The sequence below is a fragment of the Magnolia sinica genome, chromosome 13 (assembly GCF_029962835.1).
Source record: "Magnolia sinica isolate HGM2019 chromosome 13, MsV1, whole genome shotgun sequence".
NCBI classification, from domain to species: domain Eukaryota; kingdom Viridiplantae; phylum Streptophyta; class Magnoliopsida; order Magnoliales; family Magnoliaceae; genus Magnolia; species Magnolia sinica.
The window spans coordinates 13930015-13955383 of record NC_080585.1 but is presented as its reverse complement, the minus strand read 5'-3'; the positions used below and the strand labels follow the sequence as shown (position 1 = coordinate 13955383).

Here is a 25369-nt window from a genome sequence, read left to right as displayed (position 1 = left end):
CGGGATTTACTTGAGCTTTGGAGATTTTACCATTGTTGAAAACAAACGCTATTTTTTATTTTTATCAGCTTTGGGTAAAGAGGCTGAGTTCCCTACTATTTGGAAATTAGTTTGTAGCTGTGGAGCCCATGGTTGGTCTATCCAAGTAAAAGCCATTGCTCTGACGACCCCATGATTGATGAACCACTGACCAAAAATCTATCAAATTGGAAGATCCTAAGCATCAAATCTTTAGTTTTTCCTCTGGTGTGATTTGTAATGCATTTCTTTTGGAAAGTTTTAGAGTTGAACAATTAAAATGATACTACTGGGAATGGTCGGGGGTGCGAGGGACTAAAAAGATGTGAATTACCAAAATTTTGATCATACAAATTCAATTTCTTACATCTCTAATCTAATCCCAATATATTGGATTACATTTTGCGTATTTTGAGACGGCCTCCGTTGAGAAAAATCAAAATCAGAAATACTTTCAAATTTTATATACTGGCACGATCCCAAGAAGATAGAAACACTTTCTCATCACGACAGCAGTTGCCTCGCACAACAGCAGCCTGCTAGACTCCTCTGCAGATCCAACCACCTGTCCACATTTCACAACAACAGTAAAATTATACACACAAAGCAGACACGCTCTACCTCAAGAATCACACTGATCTTACAATCCTAACCATCTCATGGGAAGACTTTTGTGGAAAGAAAACACATATTTCTCAAAGACAATCTGAGTTCCTTTCATCATTCATTTTTATTCCTTGAGAATATTGCCCGATCCAGGGGTTGGAATTGTGTAACCGGTGAATTTTGGGATACAGCCCATCAAAGGGAGGGACTATATGATGGTCAGTATGGATCTTGCACATATTTTCCACGTGCATGAAAAGCTCAGTTTTGGAAAAAAAAAAAAGAGGTTATGGTATAAGTGGCAAAATACAGACATTTAATCATTCCAGTTGCAAATAATGCCGGGATTATATAAGATGGAGAAGGTAGAGATGGATGGATCATACCTGGCAGTTGGTGTAGAACCTGGTGAATACTTCAGACAAGTCATAGAGATATTCACACAAAATGTTGGGAAGGAGATTAGTACAAGCTTCTTCAACTATCTGAAAGTACAACACAAACCATGTCCACAGCCATCAGAATCAAGATGACACCCAAGAGCCATGTAATTTGAATACACAAGCAATTGAAGCTATCAGGAACAAAGCAGGAGACAATGGCAGCCCCACAAGCTCAACAGATAAAGTATAAACACCTCCATGATGCATGTCATAGTCACTTGGTGTGTGAGAGGATGCTAAGATGCAGCACACACTACACAAAAAGGTTCCGTGCAGTTCCCTCAAGGTGCACGAGGAAAACACGTTGTGATCGTGACTATTGATCTGCTGGGTTATCTTTGGATCGTTACAGGCCAAAAATAGCAGTGATTGGACAAAACTGACCACCCAGTGTTGTGACCAGTGAGTTTTTTTATTTTTTTTGGGGGGGGGGGGGGGGGACCACTGCTCCGGTCACTACATGTTTGACGAGGGTTATGTTCGCGCAGCATAAATGTAAAACCTTCATATCCCCACCCAAGCCCTCTAATTTCAAGTAGTTTTAGTAGAGGATCCCTTGTCTTCCTTTCAGGCACTTCAACCCTATTCAAAGATCCTTTGACCAAGGTTGCCCCTGGTTTTCTTGGCACATGACCAAACCAACTCAATCAATTCTCCATTTTATCACATGATTGGAACTACTTCCCAGTTACTCTGAATGGTCTTACACTTCACCATATCCTTCCTAGTCTTCCAACACATTGCCTATGTGTATGCATATGTGCATGGTGTGCAGTAGTTCCATATGATTGGCTGTTATATATCAGCAAGTACCATATAGCATATAAAGAAAACATTAAGAAAATAATTTATTCCTAATAACAGCATCAAGACTATCAACACGTACTGAAGATTTTTTATTTTTTATTTTCAAGAAACAATGTTCCAAGTTAACTGTTCAGGTTGAAAAGCACGTCTTATATTATATAAAAGAAGAAGAAAAGGTTGTCTGATCACATTGTCCACCAACAGATAATGCACACCAGTGTTTTAAATAGCGGTAGTGTGATGCGTAGCGCTTAGCCCTTTATAGCGTGTAGCGAAAATACGTAGCGTGTAGCATAAGCTACACGATATTTCTATTTTTTAATTTAAAAATAAGACAAATATAATAAATAGTGAAAAAAATATAAAAAAGCCTAAAAGATGATTCATTTGATCAATTATAAGCATGTTCAAACAAGTTATTAGTTATCATTTATCAAAAGTCAATCCACATATATAAACCAAGGGTCGTAGCGCTACACAACATTATGCTATTTAGGGCGCTACGTAGCGCTATAGCCACGCTACGCTACGGGCGCTATTTGAAACACTGATGCACACGTATCTCCCACCATCAGATAATGGCAGGCCGTATGAACCTTGACACACTTTTTTAATTGGCATTTGAAAAATCACATTTAGAAAGGCTTGCCAGATTCCTGCCAACTGTCTTTTAATAGTGGGAGATAACATGCAACCAACACTAGGTGCTCACTGAGCACATTGAAGTCATACAGACTAAGGGCCTGTTTGATTTTCCATTGTAATGGTAAATACACGGTAAAGGACTAATTATTACTATTGAACGTGTTTGATAACCAAGCTGTATTTCTGCTTTGTAAAATCGTACAAAAAATTTGACTTAATTTGTGGGCCGCACTCTGATATATTTGACATATCCATGCCAGCCATCCATCCATTTTAGATGAACATTTTGGGGCATCATCTGAAAATAGAGGCAGATCCAACGCTCAATTGGCCCACACCAAAGGAAATAGTGTCGGTGACACGTCCACCATTGAAAGCTATTTCTTTCACCAGACCCACATCGGAGTTTATTTGTCATTTAAACCCTTCATAAGGTCACACAGGCATGGATAAGAGGAAAACACAAATATCAGCTTCATCCAAAGTATCTAGGAGCCTCAAGAAGTATTTAACAGTGGGTGAATGATTTATCACAGTTTCCTGTGGTGTGGTCCACTTGAGCTTTGGATCTGCCTCATTTTTGTGTTCATACCCTAAATGAGGCTGAAATATAGGATGAATGGTGTGGATAAGCCACGTACATCACAGTGGGCCCTACATTCATTTGGCAACCATCCTCGGTTCTAGTGCCCAAAAGTTAAGCAGTCACATCTGCATCGTTTCTGATGCAGTAATTACCTGGGTAAGTAATTATTACCCATTTACCAGGTAATTACCTGTTACATGAAAAATCAAACAGGCCCTAAATGAAGATGTAAACTATCAGTGAATATGGAAAAGATACTGAAGAAATTTATGAAAAGTGTGCAAGCAAAAGAATCGGTTCCTTTCAAACCCATTCATACCTCTGCAAATCGGATAAGGTGAAGACCCATAATGCGTTCATCAGGATGATTCAGCTCAATAGTTCCCTTCTGTCAGACCAGAAGGCGAGAAACAAAAACCCAGAATTAAAATAAATAAATAAAAATACAAGGCACAATACAAAAATCTCACCACCATAATTTTGTCAACAGGGTTTCAGAATAGCAAATTGCAAAACTTACTTTCTTTAACTCTTCTATGTCTCTACCAGATTTTCGTATGATTGAACAAATACGAGCGTGTGCATACAGCAGGTAAACGGCAGTATTGCCCTGTTAGGCAAGAAATGGGCAACATGGATTAAGAAAAGTAAACAATACCAGAAGACACTAACGAGAAAATGTAAAACCTAAGGGCACTGACTAAGAACATCAGTAAGAGCCTCAGTTAGAAACCACTCAATGCTATATCATTTCAATTTTAAAAAAAAAAAAAAAATCTTTTGAAAATAAACTATGTACTTTTGTTTCTACAAGAAATAAATACTTTTGAAACAAGGCAAATGAACAGAAAAAAACCAAAATTGAAAAAAAGAAAAGGCCAATTAAGAAAAAGTTCTACTACACCATCTTACCAAATTGGCAGTTAAGTGGTACATGGATGAGGTGTGCCTCACTGAGTAGATGACGTGACTCAAAAACAAGCTAAATCCCTCATCAGGAGGGCAATATGCAAATGTTGAATGTAAACTGTCAGCAATTCTTTTAGAACTGCCCTTTTTTCTTATACATATGATGAGGCAACCGCCTGATTTTTGGGTCAGATCATCTACCCACTTGACACATGGTTCTGAGTTGCACATATCTGACCACATTTAGATCTGCATGCGGGCTTGATGTTTCTCAAATATTAAAGGCATGTGTACATATCTTTGGATCGGTAAGTCTTGATACAAATACTATATAAAATCTAGACATAACCCACCTTATCATTAAGCATCTGATCGAAACTAAATGTATAATTAGTCAGCCTATTGTTCTTCAGGTCTGCATACCTGTTACACACCACAAAATGGAAAAAGTGAATCAGTTCAAGTGTCATGAAATAAAATAATTTCAGGCCATCCTTCCCTCCCTCCCATTTCTTTACACTATTGCTCTCCCTCCCTCCCTCAGCAAGGAGTTTATATTTAGGTACTTAAAACAGCACTAAGGCATTTAAATTTAGTTGATTACTAGATGGAAATGAAAAGGGAAGCTTACTTGACGGCCCCATAACCCACTGCCTCAGCAGTTTTTTCAAGCTCCTCATCATTCCACTCTGCAATTTTACCTGATCAAACACATAAAACAACATATGGAGCATTAAATAGTCTCAAAAAGCTCAGATCATCTCAATTAATGTGCTACAAGGTTTTCAGCAATGCACATTTGAAGCCCAGACAGATGCTATAATCCAGTAGTGAGTTTAAAAATATTAAAGAGATGCAGCAGGAAAGCTGAACCATTAAAGAAGGAGATTATAATAAATGTTAGTAATCCGAGTACCATTAGTTTTAAGCCGTTCAATGAGTTCCGTTTTGCTGCGAGTTTTGGCTTCATCGAGTAGATCAACTAATCGAACAACTTCCGTAGCCCGAGTCCGGAACCGCTTGCCATCCGATCCGAGCACAAGACCAAACCCAACATGGTTTGTTTTTGGGTATGAATTGCCACTAGCTGGAAGCCAACCAGCACGTTTGGCAGCCTGAAGCAAGCAGTGGAGAAACAAGTCTCAGCTCCAACCTCTTAAAAAGTAAGGAAACTGCAAGCTCCAGTTACTGTGACTGAATATATTCAATCAAGCAGGGGAATGCAATAATATTATATTCCAAAACAACTTTTGAAAGCGACAACCATATCACACGCACCATCATTTAGATTTCAATTTTCATTTTTAGTGGGCACTAAATAAAGTATGTGGTTGATGGCAAAAACCATGGCATGGGCCACATGATCTAATTGAACAGGTAAAGAAAAGAGAGAGAAACAGAAGACGTGACAGTAACATTCTTCTCACTCTTTTTTTTTTTTCAACGAACAACACTACTACAAAATTGCATAGCTTGAGATGGCAAATGATACATACACTGAACAGCATTTCAAAGTGCTGTGACTGACCAACATCAGTTATATATATTATCCATTCTGCTTTCTCTTCATTAAGCCGATACCTACAAACAGTAAGCAGCAAATGTCAAAGAGCAAACCTGTACAAATTGAAAATTAGGACCTGTTTGGCATTGCTTCTAGCACAACACAATTTCAACAGTGTTCAATAAGAAAGTCTTCTAAGGCTTCTTTTTAACAGATAATCTGAGGTTTTCTTCTTTGTTTTCTGATGAATGGTTCTTTATTTAGAGAGAGAGAGAGAGGGAGAAACATTAGTGGGCACCACAACTCCACACACCTCCTAGTTAATAGGAGATCTATTAAAAAAGAGAACAATGCAGAAACAGGTCAAACAAGAATGTTCACATTCTGTTTCAATGAGGTAGCAAGCACAAAAGTGTGAAAATCGAATTGTTAAGATGATGGGCCCCACCAGGGACGGAGCAGTTTGTACAAGTGGGGCAGATGGCTCAGTGATCCAAACCATTGAGATGATGGGCCCCACAGTTGATGACAGAGGCACCAAGCATCCCCTAGATTGGAATATCCTAGCTATGATATTTGGCCATTTTCTGGTTGAATATCCTAGCTATAATATCCATCCCAAATACACACATGCATCAATTGTTTAGCACTGTCCCAAAGCTTTTAAAGACGTGGACAGTCGATCATCAAACTGGATTGCCCATTTGCTTCCACTATTGGCAGGTCATGATGCAAAAATCACACCAATTGGATGATCCTAACCATCCAGTCGATAGCATGAAACGGGTGGTGAAGACTTGTGTAAAGAAAAAATAGTTCTGAATTTCTGATCATCATTTTTGAAACTTCTATTTGATAAGCCCCCCACATATTGCTTATAATTCTTCGTCAGATGTAGCATCCAATCTATCAATTGCAAAAATGGACAGTTATAACAAAATGGCCAACAATCAGATGATTAGAATAATCAGATCAATGTGATCTTTGCGCCATCATCTGCCAACGACAGTATGGAATGAATGGACAGTTGGGATCCACAGTTGATTGTCCACGTGTTACATAAAACCCTTGGGTCATGGGGACATTGGCATTCATATAATAGTAGATACAGCAAGATGAAAGTGAGTGGTTTGCAAGACACGGGAGAGAGTAGTGGAGGAGGTTTAAGGGGGGGAGCTATTTGCACTCTCCGAGAGTGATGGTTGAACTCAAGCACTCTGAAATTATACACATGGCTTACAGTAAATCAAACCATCCATGTCCTGAGAAACACTTTAGATAGGTCATCATCCAAAATTCAGATTTATTTAATGATTCTAACCTATGACTAACAACTATTTGTTTGTTGAATTTGGACCGTTGTTGTTCTCACTTTGACTGTCCATTAAATATACACCAATGAAACCAAATCAACGTAATCTTCGATTTAAGAGTCATCTAAGTGTATGATTTATACAGTTTATGTTGAGTTCATTGTATGCCATGTGTACAATTTCTTAGTTCCTATATATTAAGCATCATACTCCGCTAGAGTATCAAAGTTTTGTCGTTGTGGAAGGAAGAGCCATATGACTGAACTCACCTTCAATTACTTGAATGCTCTCTTTTGGGTAACAACTCTTCCCATGTCCTTTAATGATGCAAAGTTTTAGCCATTCAGAATATATATATATATATATATATATATATATATATATATATATTGCATGGAAAATTTGACCCCTAGCTACTCGCATTGTGTGTAGTAAAGATATAGTTAATAAAGAACAGTGGTATATTACCTACGTTGAGTATAAATACTGAACTAATGACAGGTAGAATAGCGTGTATACAACATGCAGCTTCCCATACTCTATACCATGAGAAGAGATAAAAAGGAAAATAGAAACCATAAAATGGTCAAAGATTCAAACCCGAATTTCAAATATACTAACCAAAGAGCTGTGAGATCAGTTGAAGCATAGTTGAATCCACCATCTCTCTTCACAACAATAAAAGGGATCGTCTGCCCTTCAATAAATATCACACGGGCACCTTCGCTTTCCTCAATTAACCCTTTATTACTCAATTCTTCCAAGACTCCAGGAATGTAGGGATTGTAAAAGCTTTCTCCCTGACAAAACATTCAATTTTGCACATATTACTTCATTACTTCCTGAATAATTACCTATATTTGGATAGAAGGCCCTACAGAAATAAGACTATAATAGTGTTTGTTAAACAACAAAAGTAACAGCAAAGTGACGAGGCTACATTGTGAGCTGAGAGAGAGAGAGAGAGAGAGAGATTTCATCAAAAAGCAAGAGATCTTCCCAAGTCCTATTTAATCCAACCTTTTCAAGTTTCATACTATTAATTGGTCTTGCTCAAGTTTTCATACTAAAAGTCTAAAACGAATCTAACTTGGCCCAACTTGCTCAAATTTGATATTGAAAAGAAAATAAAAATATTAAAAGTTGTTTTCTCTTCTTTTCTTTTTTTCTTTTTTTTGATGACGACAAGGTGTTGCCGCCCCTTTTTAAGGCAAGACTATTTTCCCTACAGATGCACGCAATCACCCACAAACCATGTGCATTGGGTAAATTGTTTTCTCCTCCTTTTAATGATGAACTCATATAATTTCCTTGTTTTGAAACCATTAAAAGACAAAAATCAATCACTCGCTCATTTTCTTTGTTTCTGAGGTTTTCCTAATCGATTTTGTTATTTAGAGAGGGTCTTGTTACAAGAGTGAGAATGGCTTGTGGAGAGATTGATGACTTTTCAGGTAGCAATGGATCTTCATCATGGGTTCGTATTGAGCCCTTACCCACTAGTCATTGATGAATTAACGTTGTGTCCAAGATGAGGCCCCATTCTTTTATGTTGTTTGCAGATAATGTGGTGTTGGTCAACGAGTCTAGGGAGGGGGCAAATGCTAACTGGAGCTTGGAGGCTTGCAGGAAGGCACTACAATTGAAAGGCCAAAAGAATTAGCAGAACCAAAGGGGTATTTGGAATGTAATAGAAATATTTATAAAGGCCAGGCTTTTAATTAAAATTGTCAAAAGATTCCTTAAAGCAAATGGTTTTGTTACCTTGGCATTATTATTTGAAAGAACAAAGAGTTGATGAGGTTGTTTCTGGCAGAGCTAGATCAAGGTCGACAAAGTGAAGGTGTGCCTTTGGAATGCCGTGTGATCATTACATTGATGATAAATGGACAATTTTATAAGACAATTATTCAACCGACTATGTTTATGGGGTAGTTTTGGGAAATAGAAGGCAAAAATGAGCAGTTGAGCACCATATGAGTATTGTAAATACAAAAATGTTGGTATGGAATAGTCCCAATAAGACAAAACTACAAAGAGTAGATTGAGATGCTTCAGTCATGTGCAAGGAAGAAAGAAACAGGCCCGATAGGGAGGAAACCTTGACTAGGGTTGATGGGCCTTCAAAAGAGGATGAGAGGAAGACCTAAAATGACTTGGACTGATGTGGTGGGAAGAGACATGAAGTGTTGTTTCACTTGCCAAGGATTGGACTTTAGGAATGATTGGCGAAACAAGAATGGTAAAGATGACTGCAAATATTTGGGAGAACGCTTTGATGATGATATGGTCATTGCTCGAGTAACTGAATTATATGACCCAGGGCTGCTAGATTAGGATCAAGTCCAAAATGGTATTGATTGAACTGCATCTTCATTTGCACCAGGACCCACAACTACCCTCGGGTTGCGCAAGAATCGATGGACTAAACCAACTTGAAGATCATGATGACTTTTGAAGCATCTTGGCTTATGCCCATCTAAATCTTTGCTTGAAACTTGAAAGGTTACTAAGATTTTATGGAAGAGAAGGCACCAAGATGGTGCACCAACTTCAACCCAAGAAAAGAGAAGCAGAAATCCTTAAAAACATCTATACATGGAAGTCTAGTCTACAAAATATAACTTTGTCTTCTTAGAAACCCTCTCCAACATCTTGCTCTCATTTCAAAAGCATCTCCAATTCCTTTCCCCATAATGCCACAGAACGTGTAACGCCCCGAATTTTAGGGGTCGAGCATGAACTCGATCCCCGATATTACGGATATCACTTTTACTTTGCGAAAGCATGATTTCCCTGTACAGTTATATTGGCAACAAAATAATTGTAAGAACTAAACTAAACAATGTATAGAAGTCCAAATATAAGTGTAGTCAAGTCAATGATCCAAAATACACATACATACATTCAATCACTGAGTCCACTCAACTGAGGACACCAATATACAGATCTAAAAAGAAAAAAGTAGAAAGTGTAAAGTCTTTGCCCAACACTCCCAAAAACAACATCCTGGCGATGAAACGTGCTGGTTTATAACTGCCCATCCAAAGTCAAGGATCCAAAACATACATGCATACATTTAATCATTGAGTCCACTTAGCCAGGGACTCCAATATATAGATCCAAAAAGAATAAAGTATAAAGTCTCCGCCCAACACTCCCAAAAACAACATCCCGACGATGAAATGTGTTGGTCTATAACTGCCCATCCGAAGTATGGAAATACGTGAACTCCATTGTAGGGAGTCAGTTAGATGTAGCTCCCCGCCCTCAGGTACACATTGAAGGTAAAGATGTGGTGAAGCACACGGTTCACCGGAAGCATCGACGTGTCTGGTAAGCTCTTGTTCGGTTTCCAGTTGATGAGCTGGCCACATATGAAAATTGTATGCTCGTCCTGGCTTCCTTGCACTTTGATATTCTTTTCATTGACGAAAACGGTTCCCTAAAGCACCTTGAGCGCTTGCTCAATGGCATCAACGCCGTTGGCCAATGTAGACAAAACATCTGTTGAAATCAATGTCAAACCCCAAGAGTTCCACGCGAGGGTTTTGGATTTAGGTGTAAAATGTTTGGACCTGCTTTCTATCGGCTCGACCCTTGGCCTCCAATATAGGACTCTACCCGAGTCAGGCGAGCCAATATAGGGTGTCATTATCGGCAAACATGGTGTTACTTGGCATTTGTAAATGATGGGTCGGTCCATGAACCTTCCCAAATCTACGATGTGTTGGGGATGTTGCACCTCGGACGTTGGTGGTGGTGGAGCATGCGACGATGTTCATCCCCGATGGCTTCGACTCGTCGTCTTCTTGGCTTTGAATTGGGCAAAGGTAGAAGTAGATGCTCCCACATCACCCTTCTTCGTTCGTGGCTCCCAGCTAGGTCTTGCTTCGTCTGGGGTCGCCATTTTCTTGCCCGTAAGAGCAACGATCAAAGGAATCAGGAAGAACGATGAAATGGAAAAGAGAAAAGCAACCATGGTGGACTTTGGGTTAGTAGATCTCGAAATGGGAGAGAAATTGGAGAGATTTGAGGAGTTTGGGAGCTAGGTTTTGGGTTTAGGAAAGAGAGAGGGACTTGGGAGTGAAAGAGGTGAAAGGGGAGTGGCTCTAATGCCCCTCTTAAAACTCTAAGCATGTGTGAAACCTAGTCTGCGCGGCGCCACCGTTTGTCATGCCCCATCCAAAGCCAAGAAGATGGTGAGTCGAAGCCATGGGGGGCGAACATCATTGCGTGCTCCACCACTGCCAAGGTCCGAGGTGCAACGTCCCCAACACACCGTAGATTTGGGAAGGTTCACGAACCAATACGTCATTTACGAATGCCAAGTAAGCAACACCATGCTTGCCGATAATGACGCCCTAGATTAGTTCACCCGACCTAGGTGGAGTCCCATATTGGAGGCCAAGGGTCGAGCCGATGGGAAGAAGGTCCGAACCTTTTATGCCCAAATCCGAAATACTCGATTTCAACGTGTTTTGTCCACATTGGCATTGATGCCATTGAGCAAGCGCTCAGGGTGCCGAACAATAGTTTACCAGCCATGTCGATGCTTCCAGTGAACAATGTGTTTCATCACATCTTTACCTTCAATGTGTACTTGAGGGCGGGGAACCACACCGAACTGACTCCCTGCAGTGGAGTTCGCATATTTCAAGACTTCGAATGGATAGTTATAGACTAACATGTTTTATCGTCGGGATATTGGTTTTTGGAGTGTTGGGCGGATACTTTACACTTTATACTTTATTCTTTTTAGATTTGTATATTGGAGTCTCCGGCTAAGTGGACTCAGTGATTGGATTATTGACTTGACTACACTTATATTTAGACTTTTACACATTGTTTGGTTTAGTTATTATGATTGTTTGGATACCAATATAATTGTACAGGGAAATCACGCTTCTGCAAAGCAAAAGTGACACTCGGAATATCGGGGATTGAGTTTGTGCTCGACCCCTGAAATTTGGGGCGTTACAGAACGACCAACCGACAGCCTCCAAGCTACCATAGACTTCTTCCATAGGCCCACACTATGTCAGGACATAAACAAGTCCCCAATTGAAACCATCATAAACCAGCTAAAATTGAAGCACCTTAGGATGTCCTCCCACACCTGTTGCGTGAACGAATACTGCACAAAGAGGTGATTACTGATTATGCGCTCCTCATGCACAGTAAGCAGATATTAGGAATGATTATCGCCCGCTTTTTGGGGTTGTCAACCGTTGAGACCCTCTTCTAACCTGTTATCCACCAAAATGCTGCAACCTTTCAGGGAACATCATAACACCACATATATCTTGTTTGACCCTCCTCATCATCCCTTCGCATATCATGAATCAAATGACACAAGGACCAAACCAAGAATCCCCCCCAACTCATCTATCCGCCATACCACCCATTCGGATTCCCTGCCACCTGACAATATAGTTGGAGCTACTCTAGAAGAGATACATAACCTATACATCATCATCGAAACGGGCCCTACTACAAGGGGCCGACCACACTACAACACTACCACAAAAGGAGAAACAATCAACAATGAGATTATCATGATCCAACAACATACGATACGACATATTATGGGAAATACCAACTCCAAAGAACCCTCTCTGAGCCACACACCCTGCCACAATCTAATATTCTCTTTGTTACCTAAGGAGAACCTGACAGCCTTTGAAAACTCGTGCTTCACAAAATGACTCCTTCCAAGTGCCGATGCCTTATAAGCAAATTTATCCTCAATCCACCACCTTCCATCCTGGCACCCATACTTTTTTGCTATAAATTCTCTCCACAAGGCCCCACCCTCCGACCTAGACCTCCAAAGCCACTTCACCCACAGAGCATGATTCATTGCCTCCAAGTCCTTAATACCGGCTCTTCCCTCCACATAAAACTTGCAAACCTCATCCCACTCGACTAGATGGAATTTCTTCCTATCTTCCGACCCCTATCATAAAAAGTCATACCTTAGTCTCTCTAACCTACCTAGCACGGACTGCAGGCACCTAAATAAAGGCATAAAGCATATGGTCAAATATGATAGTGCAGCTTTAGTGGGGGCTATCCAACCGCCAAGGGGCACATAACCGCTCTTCCATCTTGAAAGCTTCCTTTTAGTCTTTCTACCACTTTATCCCACAAGTGTTTAGCCGGTTTCCCAATGCAAAGGGGCAATCCAAGGTGTCTGTGGAGGGTAAAGAGCTTGCCACATGACGAAAGATCTCCACCAACTGCTCGATCTCAGCCGAAAGCAAACAAAGTCATAGAATCTCACTCTTAATTATGTTGATTTTCAACCTCGACATGGCTTTAAAGCACCTAATAATCATTCTCACCTTATACACCATACTTGCATCTCCTTAATAAAAGAGGATCGTGTTGTCATCGAAGTGGAGATGGGAGATTGGGAGAGAGGACCCTCCAACCCTGAACCTGCCGACGAGCCCCACCTCTTGCCCTCCATTCAACATTCTTCCTGACGCCTTTACCACTACCACAAATAGAAAGGAGGAGTGGATCACCTTGTCTTAAGCCTCTAGAGCTTCTGAAAAAGCCATTGGGAGAACCATTAATCATAACCGAAAATCGCATTGAATTGATAGATTCCCTTATCCAACCCCTCCACTTCTTCCACATCTTATTTGGTCCAACATATAGTCCATAAATCTCTAATCAACATCGTTGTAAGCCTTTTCGATGTCGAGCTTACACTCCTTGTATCAAGAATCGATACAATCATAGGGTATGAGCATGTAGTCCAAGATTTGATGCCCCACCACAAATGCACTTTGATTCTTAAAAATAACGCTCCCTAGGACTGCATGGAATCTGGTGTCAAGGACTTTTGCAATAATCTTAAACAACACTCCTAAAAAACTAATTGGTCTAAAGTCCCTCAAGCTTTTCACACCTGTGACCTTCAGAATGATAACAATAAGAGAAGCCTTGATCTCAACAGATAGACCAATCACCCTCTCAAAGAATTTCAACATGAACCTCATCATGTCACCCTTAACAACTTCCCAAAATACTTAGAAGAACACCTAGAGATACCTATTTAGACATGGGGCTTTACCCCTTCCCAAAGATTTCATGGTAGGCTTGGTAGCCTTGACTTCCTCCTCGAAGAAGAGCTTATCGAGCGAGTCTACTTCCTCCCTTGAAAAGCTACTGAACTCTACATTATCCAACTTTGGTATTCTCCACCACTCCCTTGGAAGGGACTCCTTATAAAATTGAACCATAGCCCCACACATTTGGTCTTTTTCCTCCAATCATCCGCCTTCCACAACAATGTTATTGATCTTACTATTTTTGGCGTGCGCGCTAGCAATGCTATGAAAGAACTTTATGTTTATGTCACCCTCCTTAAGCAAAGTGGCCCTCGACCATTGTCACCACTTTATCTCCTCTCCTTAATACAGCTCTAGTAGTCTTGATAAAGCTTTACCCAATGGGCCTTTCCCCCCTCCAACAACTCATATTCTTCAGCTTTCACATGAAGGTCATGAATTTCACGAAGGATAATCCAATTTCATCCTCCTGTTGCTGAAGACCTCCCTCTTCCATGACTTGATTTTTTCTTTCAACAACTTCAATTTCCAGCTTCACTTAAATCTAGCATAGCCCGTGACATTTAAGGAATTCCACCAATCTTTAATTGGCTTAGAGAACTAGGGCTGTACATCGAGCCGAGTCGAGTCAAGGTGGGCCAAGCTTGCCTTGACTCGTCTGAGCTTGAGCTCGCCCTCAAGCTCACCATTGGAGCTTACATTGTTTGCCAAACCTTTCGAGACGAACTAGTTGATCGAGTAAAGGCGAGCTTGCTCCCACCTCAATTTATAAGTTTGTGGGAGTGAGGCCCACAGTTCAGTGTTCCAAACCGTTGATATTACGGACAACGCCGTCTCTTTTTTTTTTAGAGTTATTACGGACAACACCATTGAGAGCCCTCGCCCTAAATATCCACCAAATTAGAAAAATCATAACCGTTGAATGGTGGCAAATTAATAGAAGGTTAAAGAATAAAAATAAACCAACAACTTACATTCACACTAGGGTTCTGCATTGGTATTTGGCCATCTACATCTAGGCCATGAAATTGATGGTTCAGATCACCGCCTCATCACCCATGGGCCCCACTTCTACCATACAAACTTCCCCCTCAACATTGCAGAAAGCACGAGTCAGGGTTTGAAGTTATGAAGAATCGGACTGAACAGAAAAACAAAATACCGGACGACGAATAGTTTCAAAACAAAATACATACATACATACAGGCATAGAAAGAGGGATAGAGAGAGAGAGAGAGAGTACCTCAACGTCGAGAGGGTTTTTGCCTTTTTGGCATAGCTAGCCTCAACAGTCTTGCGAGCTTGCTCTGTCGCTCGCTAGCTACAAAGATGAAGAAAAAAATGAAAATAATAATAATAATAAATAATGAAGAAGAAGAGGAAGAAGAAAAAGAATGAGAGGGATTGGATGAGGAGACCCACACTCGTTGGAGTTCTCAGCTTCTCTATCGCTCACAACTGTTGGTCGCCGATCGAGAGAGAGAGAGAGAGAGAGAGAGAGAGAGAGAGAGATGGGCCAGGGTTTTTGATTTGGGAATAAAGGGGAAGGGAAGGGATGAGGAATGATGATCGGGCAGGGTTAGGGTTTTGGGAAGAATCAAGAAAGGGGGAAAAGAAGGGGGTGGTCATCTGGGTAAGTTAGAATGATTAGGGTTTTTTTGCCAACTATTTATAATAGCGAGTCGAGTCGAGGTCAAGCCCGAGTCGAGTGACCCAATGCTTGACCTCGACTCGTTTTCTAACTCAAAGCTCCTAAAAACGACTCACCTTGACTCGTCTCATTGAGTCAAGGCGAGTCAAGTCAAGTTTTTTCGAGTCGAGTCGAGCGAGTTTCTCGAGCTGAGTCGGCTCATGACCAACTCTATAGAGAACCCCTCCACTTCTAGCCACGCCAATTCAGATTTAAAAGGTGTTGGACCCAATGTTCTTACTCCACCTCTAGCAAAATAGGGGAATGATTGGAGACGGGTATTGGCAACCCACGCTGAGACACGATCAAGAACTCCACCCAACTGGCCAAGACTAGAGAGCTGAGATTGTGAGCCGATGCCTACCATCCAATGATCCAGCCCACATCACATGGTCAAGTTGCCCAAGGCACATTTCTGCTCTGTAGAGCCTAGTCCAAGTTATGATCTTTTTTGGTGCACATTAATTATTTCATCCCACAAAACCTTTTACGACCTTGCATTGTTTTCATTACATGCATGGATAAGATTCATGTTTGTTTGGTACATGACATTGAGGCAGGAGTGGAGTTAAAAGCTCAAACAAATTCATGGAAAGAAATACCTAGGATGACAAACAAGAAGGAAAGGCAGCAACATAAAGCTTGGTCAGATCATCACCAACCATTCTATTTGCCAAAAATAAGTGGGTTTTTTTTTTGGAAATTTTCTGGCTGTAAGAATCACAGGACGAACCCTCAAAGCCAGCAAACTGAGTGCCGTAAGAGGGAGGAATATTACCTTTTCTTCTAGATGGACCCCAAGGCGCTGATAGACCTGATCAAATTCCTTGCGGCTAACTTCACAGATCTTTGTCCATGCCTTGCGATACTCGTGGTCCCCACCCTGCCATACAACAAGTTACAACATATGAATAGCAGGAATGAAAAGCATCCAAGAACAAAATGCATTAGTTCTCCTGTAAACAAGAAAGCTCAGCCTTTATGGTCATTGAGATCAAAACCAAGGCATAGAGCTTGTTACACATAATCATCACAGCATGAACATCAGCAATAGTGAAATGTTCACCTGCAACCGTACAACCGCCTGTTGTGCCCTTTCCTTAAAAGCAGGATCGTCATCGAATTTCTTTTTTGAGTCCTTATAAAATGCCTGGAGAAGCACTGGTCAAATTATAGTGGGAAGATACCGATAAAAGCACGGAAAGAACAATCTATAGAAAGAATGTAGTTTTGCTAGAGATCTTCTTTTTTTTTCAGAATTTGTGCACATATTAGTTTCCCATGTCCTTCATCAATAGCACTTTTAAGCACATAAGCAATATAAGAATGTTGATTTCATGAAGAAATAACTACTTAGAAATCGCAAGGTAAGCTCTCGCACCAACCATTCTTGCTGAAATGTCAACTTGCTTCTGGCATTATCAAAGACAGAGGAAGAAGAAGAATATGTCTTTGGATAGTTCTAAAGAGAACTCCAGTCATTTTATAAGTTCAATGTTTTACACTACTAGGTAGGTCTTACACGTGCATAATGCAGCTGATGAACTTTTGAGTTGAAAAGAAAGTTATAAGATACTCAATCAGCATATGATGCTTGATAAACATCTACTTGGAAATCATGCGTAGAATATATTTACTCAAATTACCTCTCGAAAATATATATTTACTCAAACTAAACCAAGAAAATCGTGTAACATACTGCCTCTTAAGTCATAATCTCATAATCATATTGGGTGGACAATCCTAACCTCTGATTCTTGGACACTTATTTGTTTAAATATGATCAATGAACACTTTTCATTTTAACTGTCTTTTAGTACGGTAATCAAATGACTCTTTAACTTATGGTTCATGATACACCTTAATGGACCCATAATTTGGACGGTTTAACTTAAATATTTGCAAGTAATTTAAACAAAATGGACCCTAAAATCATGTAACATACTGCCTCTATGTCATTATCTCATAACCATATTGGTTGGACAATCCTAACCTCTGATCTTGGACACTTATTGTTTAAATATGATCATTGGATATTTTTCATTTTAACCATGTGATAGTCTGGCAATCAAATGACTCTAATTTATGGTTCATGATACACCTAAAATGGACCCATAATTTGGACGGTTTAACTTATATTATTTGTATTTCATGTATAGAATATCTAAGTGATTTTTGTGCCTGCAAATCGCCCATCACACACTGCCAAAGTACCAAAGTTTTTTCTCTCACTTTTTCCCTAATTTATTTTCCTCTGTTGTGACTGACAATGGTCTCTGGGGCCCAAATGCTAAGTGCCATGGTGATACGGACCATACATATTGTGGAATATACGCTGTAAGTTTCAATGTAAGAAAATTGCACTGCTTAGATGATTGTGAACATCAATATGTTTAAATGAATTTGAGTGAAGATACCCTTGTTTCAACACTGAGGTCTTGGTATCGATTCCCTAGTGGGGGGTGGCTAACAGTGGAGCGTGTACTCATAGTGGGGTGTGTACTAACAAAAAAAGAAAATGAATTTAAATTTTGAAAAGAATTTTTAAATGGCTTCACTTAAACTGTAAATTCAATGGTTAAGATCCCTATTTAAGCATTATTTTTAGCAGTAAAAGAATATAATAGTAAAGAGAATATGAATGGTTCCAGTCATCAGACCATCTTCTAGTGTGGCCGCAGCTGGCAACGACATACACTGGGCCCTTAGTCATGACAGTACTAGTGGCCCTTTCTTTCCATCAAAACAATCTCTTCAGGAACAATCAAATACATTCGAGCGTACGATAACTGCCATACACTTTAAGCTGTGTTGGCCACAGTGATATGTGACTTCCACCCAACCCATTCATTAGGTAAGCAGCCTTATTTTAAAGGTATGTGCCCAGATCTAGCTTGATCCCTAACTCAATTGGGCCACACCCAAGTGAACAACGTGGGACATTGGGGAGGGTAATGCCCAACATAGAAGCATACAAATGAAATGCAGGGTCCACCATATAATCTGTATATGCCAAATCTTGGCTAAAGCCACCTTAAGGTGCAGCCCAGATGATGTACATGTCAGATATCTCATATGAGTGGGCCATATCATGTGTGCCAAGAAAGCCGACAATGGCTTGAACAAGAGTACACTCACATGAATACGTTTGAGTTGTGTGAGGCCCACTGTGATACCCAGGTGATATCTAATCCATACATTAGGTGAGGCCCCTTATGTTAAACCTACATCCAAAGAACGAGCCTAATCCACAACTCAAGTGGGCCACTCTAAAGGGAATAACGAGGTACGTTGGGGAGGGTGATGCCCACCATTGAAACTTCTAGATGAAATGTGGGGTCCATATTGTGTATATGGTGTCTCTTGGCTAAAGATATTTTAAAGAGAGGCCCATCCGATATGTCTTGTACATCTCACTTGTGGCCCACATCATGTGCGCCAACCAAAGCTGCCAATAGCTTCACCAAAAGCATATTCACAGGATGCCGAATTTCACCCTAAAGGGCAAACATGCTCTTTTTATGCAGTATGGATAAATTAGGGAGTGCAGCAGGATTAATCCATTACTTCTCTCCCTCACCTATGACAATAGAAGGTGGGCAATGGAGGGGCCTCGGAGGTTGGCTAACTGTATGGAGGAGGTGCTGGATTATTGTGCTGACCAGCTTGTTTCCTTTGCTCACATTCCTAGAGAGGCAAATGGCAAACCTGATCATCTTGCAAAAATTAGAGCCTGAGGCAGTCCCCTCAGAATTTTAGATAGGAGAATTGTTTGTAAGTATGGGCTATAGTTTGTATTCTTGTTTTTGTCATTTGTTTTGTTTGTAGCTTTCCACTGCTGTGGCTTGGTCTGTTTATATGTGTGTGTGTGTGTGTGTGTGTGTCTATCAAAGACAATCTCCTATCCACACTGTAACAAATCAAAACTAAAGAATGAGACGACAGGATATCTTATTATCTTTCGTTTCCAAACCAGTAAAATACTGCATGGTGCTCACCACACCAAGCAAGAGCTTAGCATTTACAATTAGATCAAACCATAGACAAACAAAAGGGGAATGTGGCACACGAATTCCCTGAGAGGAGCACAGTTCAAAAACCAATGAAAAAAGGCACCCATAAATTTTTTTTTTTTAAATGCAACTCCCGCTTGTGAGTGCAGTTTGAGGAGATTGTGAATGCACCTCAACTATCAACTCTAAACGTGAACATTGTAGAAACCTCATTATACCATCATAACTCACCTGGAGATCTCCAATGGCTTGTTCTCCTATATCCTCCCAGTTTGGAAACTCCTCAAAGAGGTATTCAATTAGCATACCAAACTGCACAAAATGTGCAAGATCTTAGTTCCAGAAAAATTAAATACAAAATGAATACAATCTCTCCCAAAGAATTAATCTACATATAAACTGCCCAACATATACAAAGAATTAATCTACACCAACATATGCAAGAACCCTAAATCGAAGGATTGTAATCTGAATTTTCTTGGGTAGTGTTGGGCCACCTTCTCGGCATCCACCTCTATATTTGTTTCTTCTTCTTTTTGTTCCTTAATAAAATTATGTCATCTTTCCAAAAATAAAATAAAATTTAATCTACATATAAAGGATGTAGCTGGGACAAGGCTTTGATGGTGATGGTGGTGGTGGTGGATACAACTCCCTCAATGAAGTAATCTACAGATAAGGGGATGTAGATTGAACAAGGCTCTGATGATGATCATCGTTGAGGAAAGAATCTCACTACTACCATATTACTCTCAATGTCACAGTTAATGCTGATAAAGAGGCGTCTAACTAAAATGAACAAATTCAACAAACTGAGACATCCACCATAAGCACAATAAGCAGTTCCACAGCATTCATCATTAAAGATTTCTGACATTCAAAAGAACTTGAACAAGATATGCATACATCACCAGGCCCAAATTGCAAACACACCAGCATCCATCAGTTCCCCTGAAATCAAATATCAATACCAAAACAATCCTCTGTACCTGTGTGCCCCAGTCTCCAACATGGTTTCTTCGAAGAACTTCAACATTTGAAAACTCCAACATGCGAGCAAGAGTATCCCCAATTATCGTAGATCTTAAATGGCCAACATGCATCTCTTTTGCAATGTTGGGAGAAGAAAAATCAACCACTGCTCTGGTAACTAGGAACACTGGTGCCCATATCCCAATACCATTTAATAGCATCTTGTGTATATTCTGCACTACCAATATTATTATCATGTTAAAAGAACCGAAAAAAGTAAAGCTCACAGTGTATAACCATAGATGCACATAAAGATGAGATGATTTTGCGCCTCTAAAAACTAAAAAGCATCCCAACACCTTTGCTATCCATCTGCTTGACAGAATAATATTTACAAATCCAGCTCCTGCAACAGAGGTGGACTCTATCATTTCTGATGGCGGAAGATTTCTCATAATGGCCTGCAAAACAAAAGAAGCTGCCACCATCATATAATAAAAGCAAAGCGACCATCATTGATCCCAGGCACACATATGAGTTTTCCAAATTACAAAAGAACCATAAATTGCCCATAAGAAATTCATCAATTGGATATGAATGAACACCATTAAGAAGATCAGTACCTGTCCAACAGAATTTGGATTCTTGAATTCAGTCGATTTGCCTTTTATCCTTGACCACAGGCTCATAGCATTATTACTACACCAGAACATAATCAATTTATCCTGATTTAGCACTAGAAAGGAATGGCAAAGATAAACACCAACTTACGAGTGAAACTGATCCACAAAGAGAAAGCCAGAAAATATACACAGGGTCAAAAGACTCAAAACTAATAAAAAGGTTCCTAATATTCCCTATGTAACCTTGTTAAAGAAAACCGAGAAGCATATCTTATCAACCAAAGAAAGAAAATAAGTCCTACCATTGGTAATCACCAAACTTCGCAGTGCAATATGCGACTGCTGGCTCTATGTTCGGCTCATCGGGGACTGTTGTCGAGAGGGATGCTTTGACTAATTGGGCTAGCTGTTGCTTAACGCTCCCTACTCCATCTCCAGCCTGTGCCATCAAAATCAGGAAACATGATGTCCCATTTCAAACTAAGGGCATATTTGGTTAGGGTGGCTCCAACTGAACCAGATTAAATAAGCCTCATCCATTTCATTTCAGACAGGAAACCAAGGAATTGGAAAAGAGTAACCATTTGATGCAGGCGATGATTCCACCAGGACATTTGAAAAAAAATAAAAATTGATGACTTTTCTGAATGTAAATTCATTCGCATAAAAATTCAAAGAACTCAGGACTTCCACCATACAATTACAAAAAAAAGGCCATAAGAGTAGCGGGTATGCATGATCCAGAGACAGAGTACAGTTAACTTACAGTTTGTACTGCTCCTCCCTGAGAAGGAGCAGCAATAGCACCATCTGCATTCATTGCTGACAATAACAAGGCCTTTCGCGTTGAAATGAGTCTTCTAGAAGCTGCTCGCAAGTAATCTGTCTAGTTTCACAACATTCACACTAAATTACTTCATTCCACAACAATTGGAAAAAGTAAAAAAATAAAAATAAAACTCCTACACAACATTGGGATGTGCAATCAAATAGAATTCCATTGGTTCAATAAACTGGAAATGACCAAATTGCAGCTCCTTTTTTTAACTTTTTTTTATTGCCACCTTCATTTTACTTTTGGTGTTAGAATAGGACAATTTTGTACCACTGTATTACCAAAATTGAAAAGAAAGGGTGCATACATCAATCATGGTGGGTGCATATAGTTGCCATATAGCGGATCTGCTCCAACAAAAACCTACTTGGTAACCGATAACATACAGTGGTTGAAACTGTAAATACAGTAAACTGCTACATGTGTAGATCAAACTTTGTACCACTCTCCAACTAAGAGATATAGGCAACAAGAACAAAACCCAGAAGCTGGAATTGATTGAAAATCAAGGCAGTTGCATTTCAAGATCGCACAGATCTCATGTAGAAACTGTAAAGTTCCAGCAACTGCTGTTGAACGTGTGGAAGCAGTGAACAGCCTCTTCCCAATAGATCCAGGTGCAAGTATTTTCCAGAAACTGTGTTTGCATGTGAGGACTAAGATAGGAAGGAAAACAATGAGAAAACCTCCTGAAGAATCACTCGAGAACATATCTCAGGGTGGAATCTCTCTTCAAGAATCCAATTGCAGGATATGATCGCGAGAAGAAATTGTTGTTCAATCATAAATCATAAGAATTTCCATATGTCTACAATATATAAACAAAGTTGCAAATAAATCAAAAGACTAACTAAACATAACTTAAACACTGCATAACTGAGTTTTGACAGATCCTTGACTAGAACTGAATTGATATTTTCTTAAATTAACTAAACTTAGGCCCAAGTAAACTAATTTTGAATGAAACTTGCTAAATAAGGTGCTTTTTGAAAACAAACTACAAGAGTAAGACAACCATATGGACTTTCGAAGGTTCATAAATCGATCATACAACACATTAGGAGGTCACAAAACTGATCAGATGTATTGTGGGCTCCGCTCTTGGATTGGCAGCACTGGTATGTTTTGATGACATGGGGCATCTCAGCAATAAGTATGCAAGATCCTCCAGGCCCTCATTTTTATGTAAATTCATGATAGAGAGACAAATTACAATGAAACCGGAGAGACAGGGAGACAGAGAGACAGAGAGAGGTTCGAGAGATAAAGAGAGGTAGAGAGAGAAAGAGATATGGAATTCGTGATGGAGTTCGCGGCGAATCTGATCCGTCGGTTGATGGAGGACCCAAAGGAGAGGGACCACAAGATGAGGGAGCATGTATACGCAGTGAAGGAGAGGTGCAACAAGACCAAGGAGATGTGGAGCCTTCCCATCCGTCCGTACGGTTTCTGGACATTCGAGCGCCACAACTCCCAGCTCGCGTGGGACGCCCAGATCAGCCAGGTCCCCGGTCGTGACCCCTACAACGATCTCCTCCAAGACACCAACACCAAATGAATTTCTCTCAAGGGGAAAGTGTGAACAAGTAGCTGTGGGTATTAAAGAACTGGAAGATGTACAGCTTCCGGCCTTGATCGTGCAGTCCAGGTAGTAGTTAAAGTTTGATACTTCAAGGTACTTGATTGTGGGTGGCAATTTCCGAACTTTTTCCTGCATTCTATGGTGGCCGACTCTGGTTAAATTCCATTTCTGAATAAATATGCTATTCAGTTGGGTTACAAAAAAAAAAAAAAAATTTACAATGAAACCATGATTTGATTCTGTTAATAGATAAGAACGAATCCACAGTCCCACCTAAGGCGAAAAAACAAAAACAAAAATCTCAATTTGCCCTAATGCAACTAGATCAAAGAAGAAATATACGCAATGAAGTTCAACGTACCAGATTGAAAGTTTTCAAATCACAAACTACTACAATGGAGAAACAAGAGAATTTGCCAAAAGTGAATGAAAAGGGGTGCTGCATTAGAAAAGAAAGGACTGTTTTTTTCCCTTTGTGTGGTTGTGCTGAAAACGGCGGGAAAGGTGTACGGCAGTTTTCTGGGTTGGGGAAAAAGAGAAGCGGTTTTGCGGAAACCGGAAGTAGGAGGAGGTTTTACGCTTACCAGTTTTGGAGTCGAGGTGGTGATGGTGGTGGAGACGAGAGAAGCGATTGAAGGAGAGAGAGGGAAGAGATGTTGACGGGATTGAGACTGGCATATTATTAAATATAATACCCCTCGGTCTCCTTTCGCCTGCTTTTCTGCTAGGGTTTTAGCACTTGGCACAAGAGTGCGGGTACTCTGTTTCCAGCGCACCCTAGCTCCGAACGGGCAGGTCCGTGGGCGGGCTCACCGTTATGTATCTGTACATCCAAGCCGCCAATCCCTTTTCACAGATTATTTTAAGGAACTAAGGAAAATTGAGACAGATCCAACGATCAAGTTGACCACACCGAATAATAAGCTTGGTTGCATTAAAATACACGAAGCATTAAATGTCAGTTGCATTAAATACAAGAGTAATTTGAGGTGTGGTTCATTTGATCGTTGGATCCGCCTATTTTTGTTTTGATGCGTTAAAATAATCTGAGAAAAGGGATAGACAGCTTGGATGCACAGATGCATCACGGTGGGCCCACCCACAGACCTACCCGTTCGGAGCTAGGGACGGGCGGGGGTAGTATGCAATCCGCGTCCCCCTGGCTCCCCGTATTCTGCACTGTGATGTTTGTGAGAAATCCTCTCAGTCCATCCGTTTTGGGAATATATTTTAGAATATGGTTTCAAAAATAAACCGTATCTAAAGCTCAAGTGAGCGGTATTAAAGGAAAATATGGTTACAGAAATTTTTACCGTTGAAACCTTTCTGGGTTCAACAGTGATGTTATTCCTATTGAATTGAAAACAAAATTATTAGCATGCATCGAAACTTCTTTGGCCCCTTGAATATTTCAACTGTGAACATTTAATGATCACGTTTTTGGCTCACTTTAACTTTAGATACGGTATATTTTTGGCCACATGTCCTAAAATCAACTCACAAAATGGATGAACGGGGTGGAATTTTCACAAACATCACAGTGGGCCCCGCCTCGGTTCCCAGCGCGGAAACGGATTGGCTACTCCCCTGCCATCATCCCGTGGCTGATGGTGGGTGCTCTGTGGGCCCTGCCATGATTTATGTGTTTCATCCATTTTTTAAGATCATTTTAGTGCTTGATCCCAAAAATGAGAGAGATATAAATCTCAGGTGGATCACACCACGTGAAAACAATAGT

The 25369-nt window shown here is 40.2% G+C and overlaps 1 protein-coding gene across 2 annotated transcripts; it reads right to left on the bottom strand.

Annotated features, from left to right (window-relative positions):
* Nucleotides 1-314: 314 nt before the first annotated feature.
* Nucleotides 315-24362, bottom strand: LOC131222902 (arginine--tRNA ligase, cytoplasmic-like). 2 transcript variants are annotated; one of them, XM_058218144.1, is made up of 18 exons: nucleotides 24216-24362; nucleotides 21981-22096; nucleotides 21517-21653; nucleotides 21215-21290; nucleotides 20951-21052; nucleotides 20609-20824; nucleotides 19851-19931; nucleotides 16673-16756; nucleotides 16385-16489; nucleotides 7453-7631; nucleotides 5511-5595; nucleotides 4931-5129; nucleotides 4646-4715; nucleotides 4368-4437; nucleotides 3626-3715; nucleotides 3425-3493; nucleotides 1011-1109; nucleotides 315-583 (listed from the first exon to the last, which is right to left on the bottom strand). In XM_058218144.1, the coding sequence occupies exons 1-18, from the start codon at nucleotides 24307-24309 to the stop codon at nucleotides 473-475; spliced, it is 1983 nt and encodes a 660-aa protein (XP_058074127.1). In that variant the 5' UTR covers nucleotides 24310-24362; the 3' UTR covers nucleotides 315-472. The 2 variants fall into 2 exon arrangements, with proteins under 2 accessions (XP_058074127.1, XP_058074128.1); XM_058218145.1 differs by having other exon boundaries at nucleotides 21981-22100; nucleotides 24216-24338.
* Between the last annotated feature and the right edge of the window lie 1007 nt (nucleotides 24363-25369).

Excerpts from the sequence above, each read along its gene's own strand:
- LOC131222902 (XM_058218144.1), bottom strand. The coding sequence starts at position 24,309 with ATGCCAGTCTCAATCCCGTCAACATCTCTTCCCTCTCTCTCCTTCAAT. Across the intron at positions 21,291-21,516 it reads AAGTTTGGTGATTACCAATG|TAATAATGCTATGAGCCTGT; the intron begins GTAGGACTTATT and ends GTTCTGGTGTAG. Across the intron at positions 4,716-4,930 it reads TGAACGGCTTAAAACTAATG|GTAAAATTGCAGAGTGGAAT; the intron begins GTACTCGGATTA and ends GTGTTTGATCAG.